Here is a 16,091-nt window from a genome sequence, read left to right as displayed (position 1 = left end):
TTTGAGAAACGAGCACCTGGCTGCGTCCGAGGAAGGCTTGCATGCATGGTCTGCAAGTTGATCCTATCTCGAACATGCCCTTCGAGACCGGTCTCAAACAGCATCGACACGTTGAAGATGCTTGCATTGAGGCTGATCGTGACTCCTGACCGCCAAACCTGTCATGACCTTGGGTCCATAAATCAGGTCAGAAACCCGGACAGCTCGACCTGACTCTGATAGACAGCAGTAGTGACGGAGGATGAGCTAGCGGGTGGCATAAGTATACTGTAACCAAACCCCTCCAGGATGTTCCCTTCTCGCCGGTCTCGGTGATATTTCCCACAGCGGCATCGCAACAAGAACCGATCCGAGAAGCGGCAGCAGCAGCAAACATGTCATCGCCGCAGATGAGGACACTGGGCGTGTCTCTTGACGGGGTCTAACCAACGTCTCTCTTGTGACTGCTTCGACAACAACGAGGTGTGATCGACATGAATGGCATTGATTCGCGAGAGTAAACCGCCCGTTCCTCCACCCGAATGTATCCCAGGTCTTGATCGGTCGATCTTGCACGACCCGTATAGGGCGCTATGGCAGCATTCGTGACGTCGAATCCAAGGACATCATTCTGGCATCGCAGTCGCAACGAAGGCAACAATAATGAGGCAAAGCTCCATGGAACCGTTGCAGAACATCCGGCGGCGCCCATTCTTCCGCGACGCCGACACGGACACGGAGCCTAACAGCCTCGCAGGTTGGGAAGGAGTGGTCCCAGGGGCTGAAAATTTCCCGTGGGGCAGCTTACGGTGCCCTCCGTTGGGTGCTGCGCTGCTTGAGTCTCTTGGGTCTCGCCTACGCCCTCACGCGGCTGTTGAGTCTCGGCAGTCACTCACCACTGGGCGCTTCTGCGGCGTAATTCTCTGAATGCAACCTCCCACTGTGACTCGACCCTTTACAACCTCTCCACCACCTTCACGAATACAACATGCCTTGACCTTGGGCTGTTCATGTTGCAGTCATGTATGCTCACCCGCCCCTACCGTTACTACCGTAAATCTCATTGACCCTGACCGTGACCTCGCCTCCGCCCAAGTGGTTGGCACCGTTACGGAGGGTCCCGTTCCCACTAGGTGGCTTCGGATCACATTGATAGACCTGTCTTTGTTGCGCAAGCATCATTCACTCTCTCTTCACCAAGCATGCCTTCTTGTATGTACGACTTCTGATCAGTCCCTCATTGGCTGTTTGGGCCACCTCCGTCCGCCAGTCACCCATCATGATGCCCCTCGAATTGTTGCAAACGCTCATACAAACTATCCTTCGCAGCGCCATGAGCATGCTGATCTATCCCTCTGCAGCCAAGGCAGTTCCGCCTGCGCTGCCGTACCCAGATATGAGTCCCCAACATCCGATGCGATCCCTCCAGAGCCTCGCCGACGAGGTTGACAGAGTCTTCCGTTACCCATGCTCAATACGCCGGATGCTCCAGATGTCGTCCGCTATAAAATCACAGTATCGAGACAAGCTACAGAGGAGTGACGCCTGCATGTTACCATCCTTCTGCCATGCTATGCCTACGGGGCAAGAGACGGGCACCTTCATCGCTCTGGATGTCGGAGGCTCTACCTTCAGAGTGGCGTTGGTGGAGCTGCACGGTAGATCATCAGTCTCCGATAGCATGACCATCCATCATATGACTTCTAGCAAAATCGATGAGCCCATACGGCGACTCAGGGGTATTCAATTCTTCGATTGGATGGCAGGCCGCATCGAGGCCATGCTGCTTGAATGCCCCCCATCGCAGCCGCGCAGCGAGACCATTGCATTGGGGTTGACGTGGAGTTTCCCGATTGAGCAGACGAGCCATCGCTCTGGCAAGATTCTGGGCATGGGCAAGGGTTTCCAGTGTGCTCACGATAATCTCGGAGCAGATCTAGCTGAGCTTCTAGAAGCTGCGTGTGCTCGGCAGGGCAGGAGCATCCGTGTTGAGGCTATCATCAACGACGGCGCCGCCACACTCCTATCACAAGCCTATCTGGACCCGGCGACCTCTATGGGATTGATCCTCGGTACCGGCACTAACGCCGCCGCGTACTTCCCGACCCTCTCCATCGGCAAGTCCAAATTCGGCACGCGCAGCCCTTCCTGGTTCACCCGTGCCGAGCGCGTCATTGTGAATACCGAGTGCTCAATGTTCGGAGGCGGCATCTTACCACGCACGTCATGGGACGAGACGCTTAACAATAACCACGTTTTGCCTGATTTTCAACCCCTGGAATACATGACGACCGGCCGATATCTGGGCGAGCTGATGCGGCTGGTCATCCTAGACGCGGTTGAAATTTGCGACATGTTCAGCGGCACCATCCCAGCAGAGCTCGTCGAGCCGTACAGTCTAGACACCGCCATCCTCGCTCAACTGGAAGAGGACAACTCCCCCGACATGAGCGATTCGGCACAATTTATTACGCAAGCATTTGGGCTGCTCTCAATGCCGACTAAAAGCGAGATGGCGTTCTTGCGTCTGGTAGCACAGTCTATCTCAAGGCGCGCATCCGCTTATATGGCAGTTGCTATTCATGCTATGTGGAGTTTACAAAAGGAGACAGCTGTTAATTCTGAAACTCCATATGGAACACCCAAGACCTCCATCGCTTGCAATGGCAGTGTGATCCTCAAATACCCGGGGTTCAAAGCCAGGAGCGAGGGCTTCATGGCGCGGATGATCGCCGAGGGCACATCAGGCGCGCAGAGGTCCGAAAGGATTTCACTGGAGCCGACTTACGAGTCTGCGGTATTCGGCGCGGCTGTCGCTGTAGCCCTGGGAGAAGACACTTGAACGATACTTGCTGATGATGACCAACAAATTACAGCTATCATATGTCGCAACGCAGCTGACACACGTGCCGTTGCACGATATGCAGCACAGGATACCCGCAAAAGGCCGCACTGCTACCATCACAGACACAGATCAGCACAGCATATCTGCAAGGGAGCCACGGCTGCTCCCTGTGGTAGCCATCAAAGCCACCAACAGCGTGCTGGAGAGTAGAGAGGGAAACTACGTGAAGAGAGATACATTGATTGGAGCGGTTCTAGACACGAATGTTACGACTGATGATGAGGGGGCATGTGAGCGCAAAGAGAGAGAAGCCCGACCTCGACGTAGGCTATTCAGATTATAATATTAACCTTTTCAACGTTATACAAGACCTATTCAGATCAAGTGCCTTACCTCCTCGCACTCACAACCACTTTTGCTGGCTGGATTCTAAGCCGACCGGTAAGTACCGGTCTAGTTGCCGATCGGCCTGCTATCACGACCGTCCCACCGTGGGGTATGCGACCACATTTTCTCCAAAAGCCGCTTGAGCAGAGAGCTACCTCTCGACAAAAGCGATTGTTTTCTTCACTTGTATACAAGCTTAGTCCCTCAAAGATCTAAACAATTCCGGTCTTTTGCTTGCTTCTGCTTCGTCTGCCACTACTCGCACCCGTGAGGCGCTAGATCTAGTGCCGTGCCGTGCCGTATCCCAGCACTTTCACGACCGTCCGTGTCCTCGCTCTACACCACCCTCCCACCTCATCCTTCACCGCACACACACTACCAGCAGACGTATCCCACATCTACCCACCATGACCACCGTCGCCACCATCAAGCAAAACTGCCGCAAAGTCGTCTGCATCGGGCGCAACTATGCGTAAGCTTTTGCCCTCCGCCCCCGCCATCCCCCATCTCAACTAACACCCTCTCCCCCCCCCCCCCAGCGACCACATAACCGAGCTCTCCAGCGCGCGCCCCTCGCAGCCGTTCTTCTTCCTGAAACCCCCTTCCTCGATCCTCCTCCCGCGCAGCGGCCCCATGATCCGCCCCCGCGGCGTCACCCTCCACCACGAAGTCGAGCTGGGCATCGTGATCGGCGCGCCCCCCTCGGGCCACTCCTCATGGAAGAACATTCCCAACACCCCTTCCGCGCTCGACTCCATCTCCTCGTACCTGCTGACCATCGACATGACGGCGCGCAACGTGCAGAACGAGGCGAAGCGCAAGGGCCTCCCCTGGAGCATCGCCAAGGGGTTCGACACTTTTCTGCCTGTCAGCGAGCATATTGAAAAGAGCAAGATTCCGGATCCGCATGATGTGGTGTTGTGGTTGAGCGTCAATGAGCAGGTCAAGCAGAAGGACAGCACGAATTTGATGTTGTTTGATATTCCGAGGATGTTGAGTGATATCAGTCAGGTTATGGCGTTGGAGGAGGGAGATATCGTGTTGACGGGGACGCCGAAGGGTGTGGGACCTGTTGAGGCTGGTGATGTTGTTCGCTGTGGTTTGGAGGTGGGTGGAAAGGAGCTGGAAGAGGCGCGTTTGGAGGTCGAGTGTGTAGAACAAGGGAAGGAGGAGCCTTATGAGTACCGGGAGACATAACGGAAACTATGGAATCAAGCCTGACTCGGTCGATGCATAGTACTGGAGCTTGGGGCAGCACATTATATGGTTGAAAACGTACAGCAACTTCTGGGTATGTACAGATCAAGTGACGGATGGTTCAACACCATTGGTAAGTCAACGGTGTTCCCTTTTTCTACCCGGATGACCCTCGCGTCTGCCACGTCCTTAAGAATGACCAGACGGTTGCTTTACACCGCTCAGCACTCATGTTAATCCTCAGATGTCGACAGAATGGGTATCTCTGGAGGCGGAGGAGGTACTCTTTTCTTTCTGTTCGAGCTCAATTGTCGTCTTTTGCGACGGACAGCCTCAGCTTGAGGAGGAAGACTGGGGTGACGAATGTTGTCCGAGCTGTTGCCTTCGTCTACCGAGGCAGTGTCTCCAGGAAAGCCGTACAGAACGCTAGCATTCCCTTCACCATGCGTTTGAATTGTAGGTCGTGTGAGTTTCTTGCTGAGGCTTGTGTCGCGGTCTGGCGTCGACGGTAAACTTGAGGGCGACCATGGCTGTGGATGTGAGTCGAGCCGCAGGTGGGCATCGTGCTGATCCTGCCGCTTTACGCCACGAAGCTTGCTGTTGAGGTCAATCTGCGAGGCTTTCCTCACCTTCGATGTCGTCAATAGTTTGCTGAAGCGCAAGGATCGTGTTCGAGCGACACAGCCAGAACTTGCTGCTTTCTGTTCAAGAGGGGCTTTCGCCGACCTCATGCCCTCAGGACCACCCTTAGGACTGGCAAGCATGCCATCCGCTTCGACGCCGCAACAGCTTGTTGCCGGTATAGCTCTGCTTCTTAGCTGCATCTGGTGCAGGGGAATTGGTCTGGCCACTACTTCGGCTCTCCGGCCCACCGAATCTCCTTCGGCTCGTTCCCCAATGGCCTTATGCCGTATTGGTGCTGGCTGTTGCTTCTTTTTGAAGGTAGCTTTGGCAACTCGCTGCATGGCGCGCTGACGATTTGCGTGAACAGGTATTGAAGGCGTTCCAGATGTCAGGAAGGCGCTCACGTTGTCCCAGGACCACCCGCTTAGGTCAAGCCATTTCCGAGCTTGCTCACGCTCGCCCGCTGCATACAGACCTTCAATGAAGTTCTGCACGAACAGGGCCTCCTGTGTCTTGGGTATCTTCTCAAAGAGACTCTGACCTTCCGCCAGGTATCTTTCCCAGCTATGGTATCGGCCTTGTTTCAAGGCGTAAATCTCAGACAAGGTCGTTGGGACCTGTGAGATCTTCTTTTCTATTGGCTGCAAGGAGTCCGTGACTGGTGACGGCCGATATAGGTGGCGGGCATACGACGGTACCGCGACGTTTCCATCAAGGTCGAAGCTCTCGTCTCCAGTGGATTCACGAAGCTCGATGTTGCGCAGAGTAAGCATTTGTTCGTCTCTTTCTTCATCGCTGTCAACTCCTGGCCCTTGTTCGTCGTCATCGATGCAAAGTCTGGATTGTTCTGATTGAAAGCTGAGGTGGTCGATACTGTCCTGGACGATGCTTACCGAATGTGGCTCAACGTTGTGCTGTGCAAAGTGGTTTTCGAGGTTCTGGACTCTGATGTGAACATCTTCAAGGCTCGCTTGACCGACTTTTGCGTCCATGACAATCGTCATTTCATCAAGCCGTGCCTTGGTGGTGGCAACGTCACCCCTATACTCATTGGCGAACTGTTGAACATCGCTGTCGGCTTGGGCGATGCGCTCTTGGAGATTTTTGATGGCAAGCTGCTGATTTGCTTCAGAGATGTTGACTCTATCCGACAACTTGGCCAGCTGTTCATGAGTTTTGTTCGAAACGGCTGGCGTCTTTTCGATATCGGCCTGCAGGGTGACTACGGTCGAGGCCACCCGCTCCATAGCGGAGGACGTCTCGTCTGCACTTGCTTGGACGCTGCGGATGCTGTCGCGGAGATCGACTTGATTAATTCGACATTGGTCGATGCTGTCTTGGAGCTGCTTGACCTGTTTGTGCAGGAAGGCATTCTCGCGACGAAGTTGATGGGTCCAAAGAAGATCGATGGCATGCTTGACATCTGCCCTCGAGCGCTTTGCCATCCTACGACAGTCACCACTGATGGTAAGCCCGAGCAAGATGAGGAGAGAAGAAAATGACGAGCAGGAATCAGAGTAAGGAAGGGACTAACCTGTGCCTTCCTCCTGTAGAAGCTAGCCTTGGCGTGAGCGTAGTAGGACAACTCATGCTCTATAGACAACTGCAACAATTCAAGCAGGTTCAGAGCACATACGAGCCAACGAGCAGAGAGGTAGGAGGGCAGACTTTGAATTCGTGAGTGTTCGTATTCTACCTTGTCTATCGAGCTTCGACTTAAAGAGAATTCTGGCCCTCCTCATTCTCCGTAACACATGAGAACGCTTTGCAAACCCATCTGTGCAAATCGAGAAATAGCCAACACACACGTCGGTATCGCTGCGAAATGTCGCCTTCGCCTGAGTTGAATTACTGGAGGCAACACGCTCGCCAGCGACCCGCAACCCGCATGTGGATCGTACAGTAAAAAGAAAATGATGTGACTTTTGCGGAAGCAGACCCTGAGTCAAGCAGTCGGAGACTAGCTTCATCCCACTTTTCTCATAAGCCTACTCCAGGTATCGTGCGCAACAACGCCGTCGAAATGCCGCAGAAACGAAAAGTCGGTGCGCAGCTGCGTGTAGTAAAACACTTAGATGAGGTCGGCAACGTTCATTGGCATCTCCTCGATCTGAGTGCTGTAGAACTGCTCGATCTCGCGCATCATGCGGACGTCATCAGCAGTGACGAAGTTGATGGCAACACCCTTACGACCGAAACGTCCACCACGACCGATGCGGTGGATGTAGTTCTCGCGGTTGGCGGGCAGATCATAGTTGATGACAAGAGAGACTTGCTGAACATCGATACCACGGGCCAGGAGATCAGTGGCGATGAGGACACGAGAAGAACCAGATCGGAACTCCTTCATAATGACATCACGCTGGGCCTGCTCCATATCACCGTGCATGGCGGACACAGTGAAGTCGCGAGCAGTGAGCTTGTCGGTAAGCCAGTCGACCTTTCTGCGGGTGTTGCAGAAGATGACAGCCTGGGTGATGGTCACGGTCTCATAGAGATCGGAGAGAGTATCCAGCTTCCACTCCTCCTTCTCGACAGCAATGTAGAATTGCTTGATACCTTCGAGAGTAAGCTCGGCCTTCTTGACCAAGATACGGACGGGGTCGCGCATGAACTTGGTGGTGACCTCAAGAACATCTTGGGGCATGGTGGCGGAGAGCAGAACGACCTGAGTCGACTGAGGAAGGAGCTGGAAGATATCGTAGATCTGCTCTGTGAAACCACGGGACAGCATCTCATCAGCCTCATCGAGGATGAACATCTTGATGTTGTCGGTCTTGAGGACGCGACGCTGGATCATGTCTTGGACACGGCCGGGAGTTCCAACAACGACTTGAGGACCGTCCTGAAGGGCCTTCATGTCGTCACGAACGTTGGTGCCACCAATGCAGGCATGGCACTCCACGTTCATGAAGTCGCCGATAGCCACAACGACCTTCTGGATCTGCTGTGCAAGCTCACGAGTGGGAGCAAGGATCAGGGCCTGGCAAGCCTTGAGATTCTGGTCGATCTTCTGCAGTGCGGAGATGGAGAAAGTAGCGGTCTTGCCGGTACCGGACTGAGCCTGAGCAATGACATCCGAGCCTTTGAACTGTCAATCAAGGGCCGAGGAGGATAATTAGACTTGTAACATACCCTTGATCACAGGCATGATAGCACGCTGCTGAATGGCAGATGGGCGCTCGAAACCATACGCATAGACGCCTTAGAATTTTGTCAGTCTCGTTCACTGCTTTTACTGCAAATTCTGTACATACCGCGAAGAAGCTCGGGCTTCAGGCTCATCGCATCGAAGGAATCGGTGACCTCATCGTAGTTCGACTCGATTTGGCCTGGAAGAGGGCAAATGTCAGTGGATGCTCAGTAGAAAATTTGCGCGGTTGCGCGACTTTGTCGCTGCGACCAAGCTTCAATCTTGGAAGAATTCGACTCACTCTCGGGAACCTCCTCGAGTCCCTTGTCAGCCATGATTGCGAGAAAGTCGCTGGAAGATCACTGGCGCCTGGCCGGTGATCTGAGATGTTTTGAAGGTGGGGTGGTGGAAGACTTAGACGCTGCGAGCGACTAAGTCGATTCAGATGATTCTGTGAGTGCTAGCGATTAAAAGGACTCTCGGCAGGGAGAATCCAGGAAATCGAAAATATGTGGTGTATGTTATTCTGTTTGAAAGAATTATGGGCGAGGTCAACGGAAAAAGTCTACGACTTTATTGAAAAATGTTCGCCGTGAGTTGCGGCTAGGGCGGGCCCTTTGTGGCAATCTGCCTCAGACTTGGCAAGGCTTGCCAAGGGGTCAGTTATGTCCACCAATCAGGCATCACATCGGTGACTCCGACCATTCGCCTCCTCCAACGAGTGTGGTGCATTTTTCAAGTAGGCTCTTTTTCGCCTGGGGGCCGTCATATCATGGCAAATAGTCAACCGGGATAGAATCAGCTGGGCAGCCATCGAACTGTTGCTCAGCCCGACACAATCATTGAATATCTGTCGTTCGCCGGAGAACAAGTCCATCTCCCTGCGATAAGCGGCAACATCTTGCCTTGCTGCTCAAGATGAGTATCACCGAAACCCTCGAAACGACCAAAGGCAGGCAGAGTGAGTCGAGTCACCACTTGACTGTCGAGGATGACGCACCAATCAGCACACTGCAGCATGAGTCACTCAAGCATCCGCTAGGTGTTCGACCAAGTGGAAATGCTTTAATAGATGGCCAGAACGGCTTAAGCGCGACATCAGCCATGGGCAGCTTCGGAATGCTCCCAGATGGCCTGATGCTAAGCATGCTGGAGTACCTGGAAGCACGTAGCCTCGCTATGCTGGGCAGTACCTGTCGAGCTTTGTTCGCCTACTGCTCCTTCGACCAGTTGTGGAGAGATCTCGCTGTAGAGGCGCAAGCCGACGTTCCGTGGCCAGGATCCTGGCGATCCTGTCAAAGGAAGCTGCCGGACGCGAAGCTGCCTAGCATTGATTGCCAAATGCTGTACTCCGATGCACTACATCGACCGTTTCTATGCTCTCAAATCGATCTGAATCCTTATGCGTCCACTATTCCCGTGTCTAATACTCTACCGAGGCTGCGAGATCTTTCAACGGTAGAATTCAACCAGAAATGGACAGGAAAGCCGTTCATTCTCACGGAGCCCGTCAAGCACTGGAAGGTTTATCGAGAGTGGTCATTGGAACAGTTGAGGGCGACCTACTCAGACACCACTTTCCGCGCCGAGGCGGTCGATTGGCCCATGGAAAGATACCTGGCATACATGAGCACTACGAGGGACGAAAGCCCACTGTATCTCTTTGACCGCGCCTTCGTCGAGAAGATGGACCTCTCGGTGGGTCCAGATGGGGACTACGAGCCACCATCCTGCTTCCAGGAGGATCTCTTCTCTATCCTGGACAAGCAACGTCCAGATCACCGGTGGCTCATCATTGGCCCGGCACGGAGCGGTTCTACCTTTCACAAGGATCCAAATGCTACTTCTGCCTGGAATGCTGTGGTCCGGGGCTCTAAATACTGGATTATGTTTCCTCCTTCCGTCCTGCCGCCGGGCGTGTACATGTCTGAGGACCAAAGCGAGGTCACCAGTCCCCTGAGTATTGCGGAGTGGCTGTTTACGTTTCATGCAGAGGCCAGAGAGACCCCTGGATGCCTTGAAGGAGTCTGCAGAGAAGGCGAAGTCCTTCACGTACCCAGTGGATGGTGGCACCTTGTTGTCAATCTTGTTCCGGCAATTGCCATCACGCAGAACTTCGTGCCGAGGTCGCATCTGAAATCCGTGGTCAACTTCTTGGATCGGAAACGCGACCAGGTTTCCGGCTTCAGGGACGACGTTACAGACGCAGCAGCTTTGTTTCGAGAACGCTTGGGGCTCCATTACCCAGAGCTTGCTAAAGAGCTTGACTCCATATCGAGGAAGCGTAAATGGGAAGAGGTTGTGGCAGCAAAGGACGCCGAGGAATCTGGATCATGTGGCTTCAGCTTCGGCTTCGGCGATGACATTGACTCAGATTCATAGCCGGCTGATTCATGCACACAGCAAATGGCACACCTACGAAATGGGACGGGACTATCCTAGATTTTGGCACCATCTAATGGCATGCCACAGACTTGGTAGCAGACGTGTGCGCACCAAACAAGAGATAGCCAAAGAACGCGCCCACTGCGACAGCAAGCATGACCCAGCCATTATAGGTCATGAATAGCAGCCTGGTGTTGTCAGCAATGCAAATTCCGATCGCCCAGGGAAACACCCACATGATGAAGAAACTGTAGAACACCTGCACGGCATAGAATGCCGCTTTCACGATGGTACCCCTCTGTTCGGCCGAGGACCGCGCATCCTTTCCTGGAGAAAGCAATGAGCTTATTTCGTTGATTCTTGACCCTTCCGCTGACCCGGACATTCAGCCTCTGGAACGAGTATATAAGGTCTTGTGTGGGAGAAAGGAAAACATACGCTGTGTGCTTGTGCTAAAGGCCTGTAGATGAGCGCTATGGGTCTGCTCGTATCTTCGGCTGAGGTCCCGCACCCATTCGTAGCCGGCGGTCAGGATAACGATCGCAATCAGGGAGATGAGGAGCGAGAGTGTGCCGGTGACGCGCCATTGTGGAAACACGATGCACAGGTTCTTGGATGACCAGGTGAAGAGCATCTGCTTGTGTGAGTAATTGGGATGGGGAGGTGGGCGAGTTTCCTGACATTCATTGAGCACTGGTCGCCGCCCATGTCCATGTCGCCATGGTCATGGTCCATTTGGCCGTGATCCATGTGTGAGTGATCCATGACTGTCACCAAAACTATGAGATGGACGTCCGTTCTTCTAATACAGGATCGAAGCACGGGGCTCAGTGAAGCAGCGACAGGGTGATGCGAGGTTGCGGCGCGGTTACCGGAGAACGTTTCTCCGATCCTTTGCGTGACTCCAACGAGTACAGAGAGGGTCACTTCGTTGACCTGGTTCATCCATTTCTACACTTGGATCACACAGGCACGGCGTCGTGTGGTACAGAAGCATTAGAGTGCTGACTGTCGAACAGAGGAGCGTGCAGGGTTTGAGCGTTCTGCAATACCTTAGATACTCCGCTATGCACTCGAGACTAAACTTGGTTTAAGCACAGGCTAGAGTTCACTGTATTTACGAATCACTCAATGTGTCTCACATAGCTAAAGGAGTGGGAAGACTAGTGAAGCGTCTCTGAATCGTTTCCTCACCGCGGCGAGTCCAGACTCAACGGCGGACTCATCACCTCATTTCCTTCGACGAATGTAAGGGTCGTCCAAGCCAGGGATAGATATGAAGTTAGGCAGCTTCTTGATGCGCTCAATCCACGACAGGACCTTGAAAACGTCAGTGAACGCACGCCGGGACATCTAATCTGACTGAAGCTCTTGGGAGGTCACGTACCGCAGGGTATGGGTGCAGATCAATGTCCCCCATGGGAGCTAAAGCGACATAAACGAATACGCTGATGTCTGCAACAGTCGGTCGGTTCAGGACTAGCCAGTCTCGATCATGTAAGCGATCCTGAAGAATACTCAATGACTTATGTCCTCTGATGGCGCCCTCTTCGAGCATGTTCTTCAGTCGCTCTTCTGACCAGTTTTGTTTCGAGCCGAGCCCGTTGCCCGGACCACTGTATGAGAGGATGGCACGATTGGTGAAGACACCTTTGCTTCCGATCAGCAAGTAGAGGGTTGGTATTGACCCTCACTTACCATATTGAACCCAACTGTTCGAAAAGGCCAACTGTTGGGGGAATTAGCAGTGACTACAGTCGCACGGCGAACATCATACCCAGTCGATGATCTGTGTCTGCTCGTATAGATCACCGGACCAGTAGGTCGATGGACCCGGACTCTGTCCATCGTTACCATGCGCACCAGCAAGCCATACAAGGATAGAGCTCGAGTCGCTAAAGACCTTCTTGCCGCCGAGAACGACGTCATGCACTACAAGGCATGGGACTTCTCCTCGTGGATTGATCGCAAGATACTCGGGAGAGTGTTGTTGGTCGGCCTAGAGCTGTGAGTGTTGTTGTTGACATTCACAGCATAAACAGCTCTTACGAGAAGGTCAAGTTCCTCAATTTTCAGGTCAAGACCTAACAGCGCGGCCAAAAGGCGGACCTTGTAGCTGTTGCCCGACTCCGGGAAGCTGTACTGTAAGAATAGATAGAAAGCTGCATCAGTAACTGGTTGTGAGGACTGGGAGATCGGTAAAGGCAAGTACGGTCTTGGGGCGCTGCCTTTGAGTATCGATGCACCTCCAGGAGGACTTGCACCAGACATTAATCTGCATCAACGGACCTCAAGGTGTCTAGACCAGGTCTTCCAGGGTGAGCACTTACAAGAGTTCCTTGAGACATGCCTGTCAATGTTGCAACGTCATGAGACTCCCTATATCCCTCAAGCTAGGATAAGATCTATACTCAATACACGTCCGTCGGTCTGAATGCGTGTTGGCAGCAACTTGCCTCAAAAGTACGCCATCCAAGTCAACAATGAGAGAGCGTGATTCGTGCAAGTAGTGTAGGGATTGGAGTGTTAGAGAGAGAATATGGCGCTTGTTGTGGGGAGGGGGAGGTAGTCCAGAGTCACTCGTAAGTGCCTGAGCGGGATCGTTGGACAGTGAGTTCTAGGAGGAGCGGACTACAGCGTGCGGGAGTCTTGCCAAGTGATGGCATTCCTCCATCTCCGTGACATGAGCAGAGGCGTATAGGTCAAAGACGGCGTAAAGATGGGCTTTCACCGGTTTTCTGTGTCAGCTTGCCTGATACTTCTCCACATTTTGTAGAGAATACCTGTGTTGAGATATTGGTAGAAGGCCTATTATGCTCTTATGGAAAGGAGGGTTCACTCTCACTAGAAGCTGGCGGGGGGTAAAGTAGATGGCTCGGCCATCGGAGAAACATTTCACCGTCTTGCGCGTGTTCTCCGGACTGTCTCCTCGTCGTGCTTCAACATCCGTTACAGGTACAAGACAATCTACCGCGCGCTGTCGCGCCCAACGAATATGGCAGAGAACGTGCCTCCAAACTCAGCGACCAAGTCCGCGGCCAATGGCGACCGGCCTGGTTTGCCATATTACGAGAAATTGCGACGCGATCTGCGTGACACCCTGCAGAAGAAGCGACTGCTTGATCGCAACATGACCGCCATCGAAGATCAGATCTACAGGTCAGAGACTTCATATCTCGAAGATACATCTGCCGCGGGCAACATCGTTAAAGGTTTCGACAATTACATCAAGGCATCTGCCCTGTCCTCCTCAGCCAACTCTGCCGGAGGTACTATCTCGGGCAGCGCAGCGGGCGGTGGCTTGGGTGCGAGTCGGAGAAAGACTGCCGTGAACGATGGAGACAGAGTCTTCTCGAAGAGCTCAACATCCTATCTGCGAGATTCGGATACCCCTAGCAGTGCTGTGAGCACTCCCAACCATGCTGCTACGCCGACCGGCAGCTTCGCCGCCGATAGGGCTGGAGACAAGAAGAAAAAGAAGAACGTTGCCAATGACGAAGAATCGGACTCGAGGCCTAGCAAGAGGCAGAAGATCAGCTTTAATGCTGGGCGAAAAGGGCAGGATGATTGAATGAACGCTATGAATGATTACTACAGCGTGGGTCTCAGACCGAGCAGTCGCAATACAGCAGAGGACAGAGATCCAAGAGGATTCTGAATGAGTGCCATATCCTATTGATGGCGACATTGCCCAACGCCTTCGTCACTCGGCAGCGGCCGAAGCATTCTTGATGGTTGCAGATCCCTCAAAACACCACATACGAGTGAGCAGCATCTTCGTGGATGTTGCAATTGCAAAGAACTTGTGTTGTACTGCGGTCTTATCCCAAAAGTCACGCAAATGGCCTCACGAAAGCTGGAAGTCAGACGGAGACACTGAAGCGACGAAGAACATGGCTCGTCCGGGGTGGATTATTGGAGACAGTTGTGGGGAAATGGCAAATATGTTTATGGCGAGGATGGCCTAAGAAGAGGTTGAGTGTCCTCTGGCATGGACGCTGTTGAGAGATGCGCAGCTTTGGAGGCGTAATAATGAATAAGAGGACCATACGAACAGGTCGTTGGATCCAACCCAGAGTATATACCTACCTCTAGAGTATTGGTTGCCTCGAAGCCGATTGCCAAGAAGATTGAATGTGATGATGATCCCAAGAGTTGCCTCGGTCCGATTTATAAACTCTTATACAACACCCCAAATCTCGATGCATGTATTCGTCTCATATACCATACAGTGATATTTATGACCTTTGTCAGGCAGGCGCGGGACCTGCGATATTTGCAGACTCTTACGAGATCGCTCTTGAGACCGTCACCGCGGAGACATTCTAGCATTGGGGCGACAATGGCGCCACTGTCCGAGCACTCCAAGGTAAGTACCCTTGATCCAAAAGCGAAATAATCTAAGGGCTGTATAGAAAGCGCTCGATCGGCTAAGACAGTATGGTTCTCCGCCTACGGCATGGGGGTCGATGCCTTTATCCCGACGGGCTGCAGTTCTCATCTTGCTCTTTGCTGATTCGAAAGGTGATCTGCGAGTAGTCGTCACCATGAGGGCAGCCACCCTTTCCTCCTACTCGGGACAGGCTGCTCTTCCCGGAGGCAAATCAGAGGATGGTGAAACAGCATTTGAGACAGCTCGTCGAGAAGCATCGGAAGAGATAGGCCTGTCGCCCATCGGTGCAAACTTGCCTCCTCCATTCCGGATCGAGCATCTATGTGAGATGCCTACCAATTTAGCTAAGACAGAGCTTGTCGTGCGGCCATGCGTCGCATTCATCCATTCGCATGATCCTGAGACAGGGCTTGATGCCAGTGTCGCCGACAAGCTACTTCCCGTCCTCGACGCGCGGGAAGTTGCTGCCGTCTTCTCAGCACCTTTCAAAAACTTCCTCTACGCCGAGGATCTCCCATCTGAAGGCGGCCCTGGGAACCCAAGGAATTGGTACAAAGGCATGTGGACGGACTGGCATCAAAGTCGCTGGAGAATGCACAATTTCTTTGTTCCCGTTACGAATCAGATCGTTGCCAAGCCAAAGAAAACCGAGGGGCAGAAGCAAGCCGCCGACCATCTCGAAGCTTTGGAACGCTATCGGGTCTTTGGTATGACTGCACGCATACTCGTCGACGCCGCGAGGTACGCCTATGAACAGGAGCCGACGTTTGAACACAATTCTCATTTCGGAGATGAAGACATGATTGGCCGCTTGCGGCGAATAGGCCGTTTGGGCGACCTAAGGAAGCCCACCGACGAGCTCACGAAGGAAGATCTTGCCAAAGCAGCAAGTTTGTGAGCGAGACGGTTCGATTTCGTGTCCGTGAAGATGTCGACCAGCTCGCATGGTGTGGCGCGTGGCGTGTGGACTACTTCACTGCTTCTTTGATCCTCGCGGAAGACAAAGAATACTTCGTCTCTACCTCACTTTTCGTTCGGACACCGCAAACGGTCTGAGATTATAGATCAAGACATTGATCCTCATTCGTACATTCATCATCATCCGATCAACGCCAGTCTTCCCAACATCGCCCATATGTCGGACCTGT

General features: G+C 53.2%; 9 protein-coding genes across 9 annotated transcripts; 5 read left to right on the top strand and 4 right to left on the bottom strand.

Moving 5' to 3' along the window:
* Positions 1–1,258: 1,258 nt before the first annotated feature.
* Positions 1,259–2,821, top strand: HMPREF1541_02078 (uncharacterized protein; the record flags this gene model as incomplete). The annotated part of the gene is made up of 1 exon (XM_008716434.1): positions 1,259–2,821. The coding sequence occupies one exon, from the start codon at positions 1,259–1,261 to the stop codon at positions 2,819–2,821; it is 1,563 nt and encodes a 520-aa protein (XP_008714656.1).
* A 797-nt stretch (positions 2,822–3,618) lies between these two features.
* On the top strand, positions 3,619–4,408 carry HMPREF1541_02077 (uncharacterized protein; the record flags this gene model as incomplete). Its single annotated transcript, XM_008716433.1, has 2 exons — positions 3,619–3,683; positions 3,751–4,408. 2 exons carry the CDS (start codon positions 3,619–3,621, stop codon positions 4,406–4,408), a joined length of 723 nt encoding a protein of 240 aa, XP_008714655.1.
* Positions 4,409–4,641: 233 nt separating this feature from the next.
* On the bottom strand, positions 4,642–6,477 carry HMPREF1541_02076 (uncharacterized protein; the record flags this gene model as incomplete). Its single annotated transcript, XM_008716432.1, has 1 exon — positions 4,642–6,477. One exon carries the CDS (start codon positions 6,475–6,477, stop codon positions 4,642–4,644), a length of 1,836 nt encoding a protein of 611 aa, XP_008714654.1.
* A 626-nt stretch (positions 6,478–7,103) lies between these two features.
* HMPREF1541_02075 (ATP-dependent RNA helicase eIF4A) lies at positions 7,104–8,500 on the bottom strand (the record flags this gene model as incomplete). The annotated part of the gene is made up of 4 exons (XM_008716431.1): positions 7,104–8,116; positions 8,168–8,236; positions 8,290–8,364; positions 8,467–8,500. The coding sequence occupies 4 exons, from the start codon at positions 8,498–8,500 to the stop codon at positions 7,104–7,106; spliced, it is 1,191 nt and encodes a 396-aa protein (XP_008714653.1).
* Positions 8,501–9,083: 583 nt separating this feature from the next.
* Positions 9,084–10,547, top strand: HMPREF1541_02074 (uncharacterized protein; the record flags this gene model as incomplete). The annotated part of the gene is made up of 1 exon (XM_008716430.1): positions 9,084–10,547. The coding sequence occupies one exon, from the start codon at positions 9,084–9,086 to the stop codon at positions 10,545–10,547; it is 1,464 nt and encodes a 487-aa protein (XP_008714652.1).
* Positions 10,548–10,620: 73 nt separating this feature from the next.
* HMPREF1541_02073 (uncharacterized protein) lies at positions 10,621–11,300 on the bottom strand (the record flags this gene model as incomplete). The annotated part of the gene is made up of 4 exons (XM_008716429.1): positions 10,621–10,738; positions 10,787–10,922; positions 10,989–11,184; positions 11,232–11,300. The coding sequence occupies 4 exons, from the start codon at positions 11,298–11,300 to the stop codon at positions 10,621–10,623; spliced, it is 519 nt and encodes a 172-aa protein (XP_008714651.1).
* A 480-nt stretch (positions 11,301–11,780) lies between these two features.
* HMPREF1541_02072 (uncharacterized protein) lies at positions 11,781–12,821 on the bottom strand (the record flags this gene model as incomplete). The annotated part of the gene is made up of 5 exons (XM_008716428.1): positions 11,781–11,870; positions 11,938–12,200; positions 12,249–12,279; positions 12,328–12,549; positions 12,600–12,821. 5 exons carry the CDS (start codon positions 12,819–12,821, stop codon positions 11,781–11,783), a joined length of 828 nt encoding a protein of 275 aa, XP_008714650.1.
* Positions 12,822–13,545: 724 nt separating this feature from the next.
* Positions 13,546–14,121, top strand: HMPREF1541_02071 (uncharacterized protein; the record flags this gene model as incomplete). The annotated part of the gene is made up of 1 exon (XM_008716427.1): positions 13,546–14,121. The coding sequence occupies one exon, from the start codon at positions 13,546–13,548 to the stop codon at positions 14,119–14,121; it is 576 nt and encodes a 191-aa protein (XP_008714649.1).
* An 898-nt stretch (positions 14,122–15,019) lies between these two features.
* HMPREF1541_02070 (uncharacterized protein) lies at positions 15,020–15,841 on the top strand (the record flags this gene model as incomplete). Its single annotated transcript, XM_008716426.1, has 1 exon — positions 15,020–15,841. The coding sequence occupies one exon, from the start codon at positions 15,020–15,022 to the stop codon at positions 15,839–15,841; it is 822 nt and encodes a 273-aa protein (XP_008714648.1).
* Between the last annotated feature and the right edge of the window lie 250 nt (positions 15,842–16,091).

Source organism: Cyphellophora europaea (assembly GCF_000365145.1).
Source record: "Cyphellophora europaea CBS 101466 unplaced genomic scaffold supercont1.2, whole genome shotgun sequence".
NCBI lineage: Eukaryota > Fungi > Ascomycota > Eurotiomycetes > Chaetothyriales > Cyphellophoraceae > Cyphellophora > Cyphellophora europaea.
Note: the sequence above shows the minus strand (reverse complement) of the source record. Positions and strands in the feature narration are given on the sequence as shown.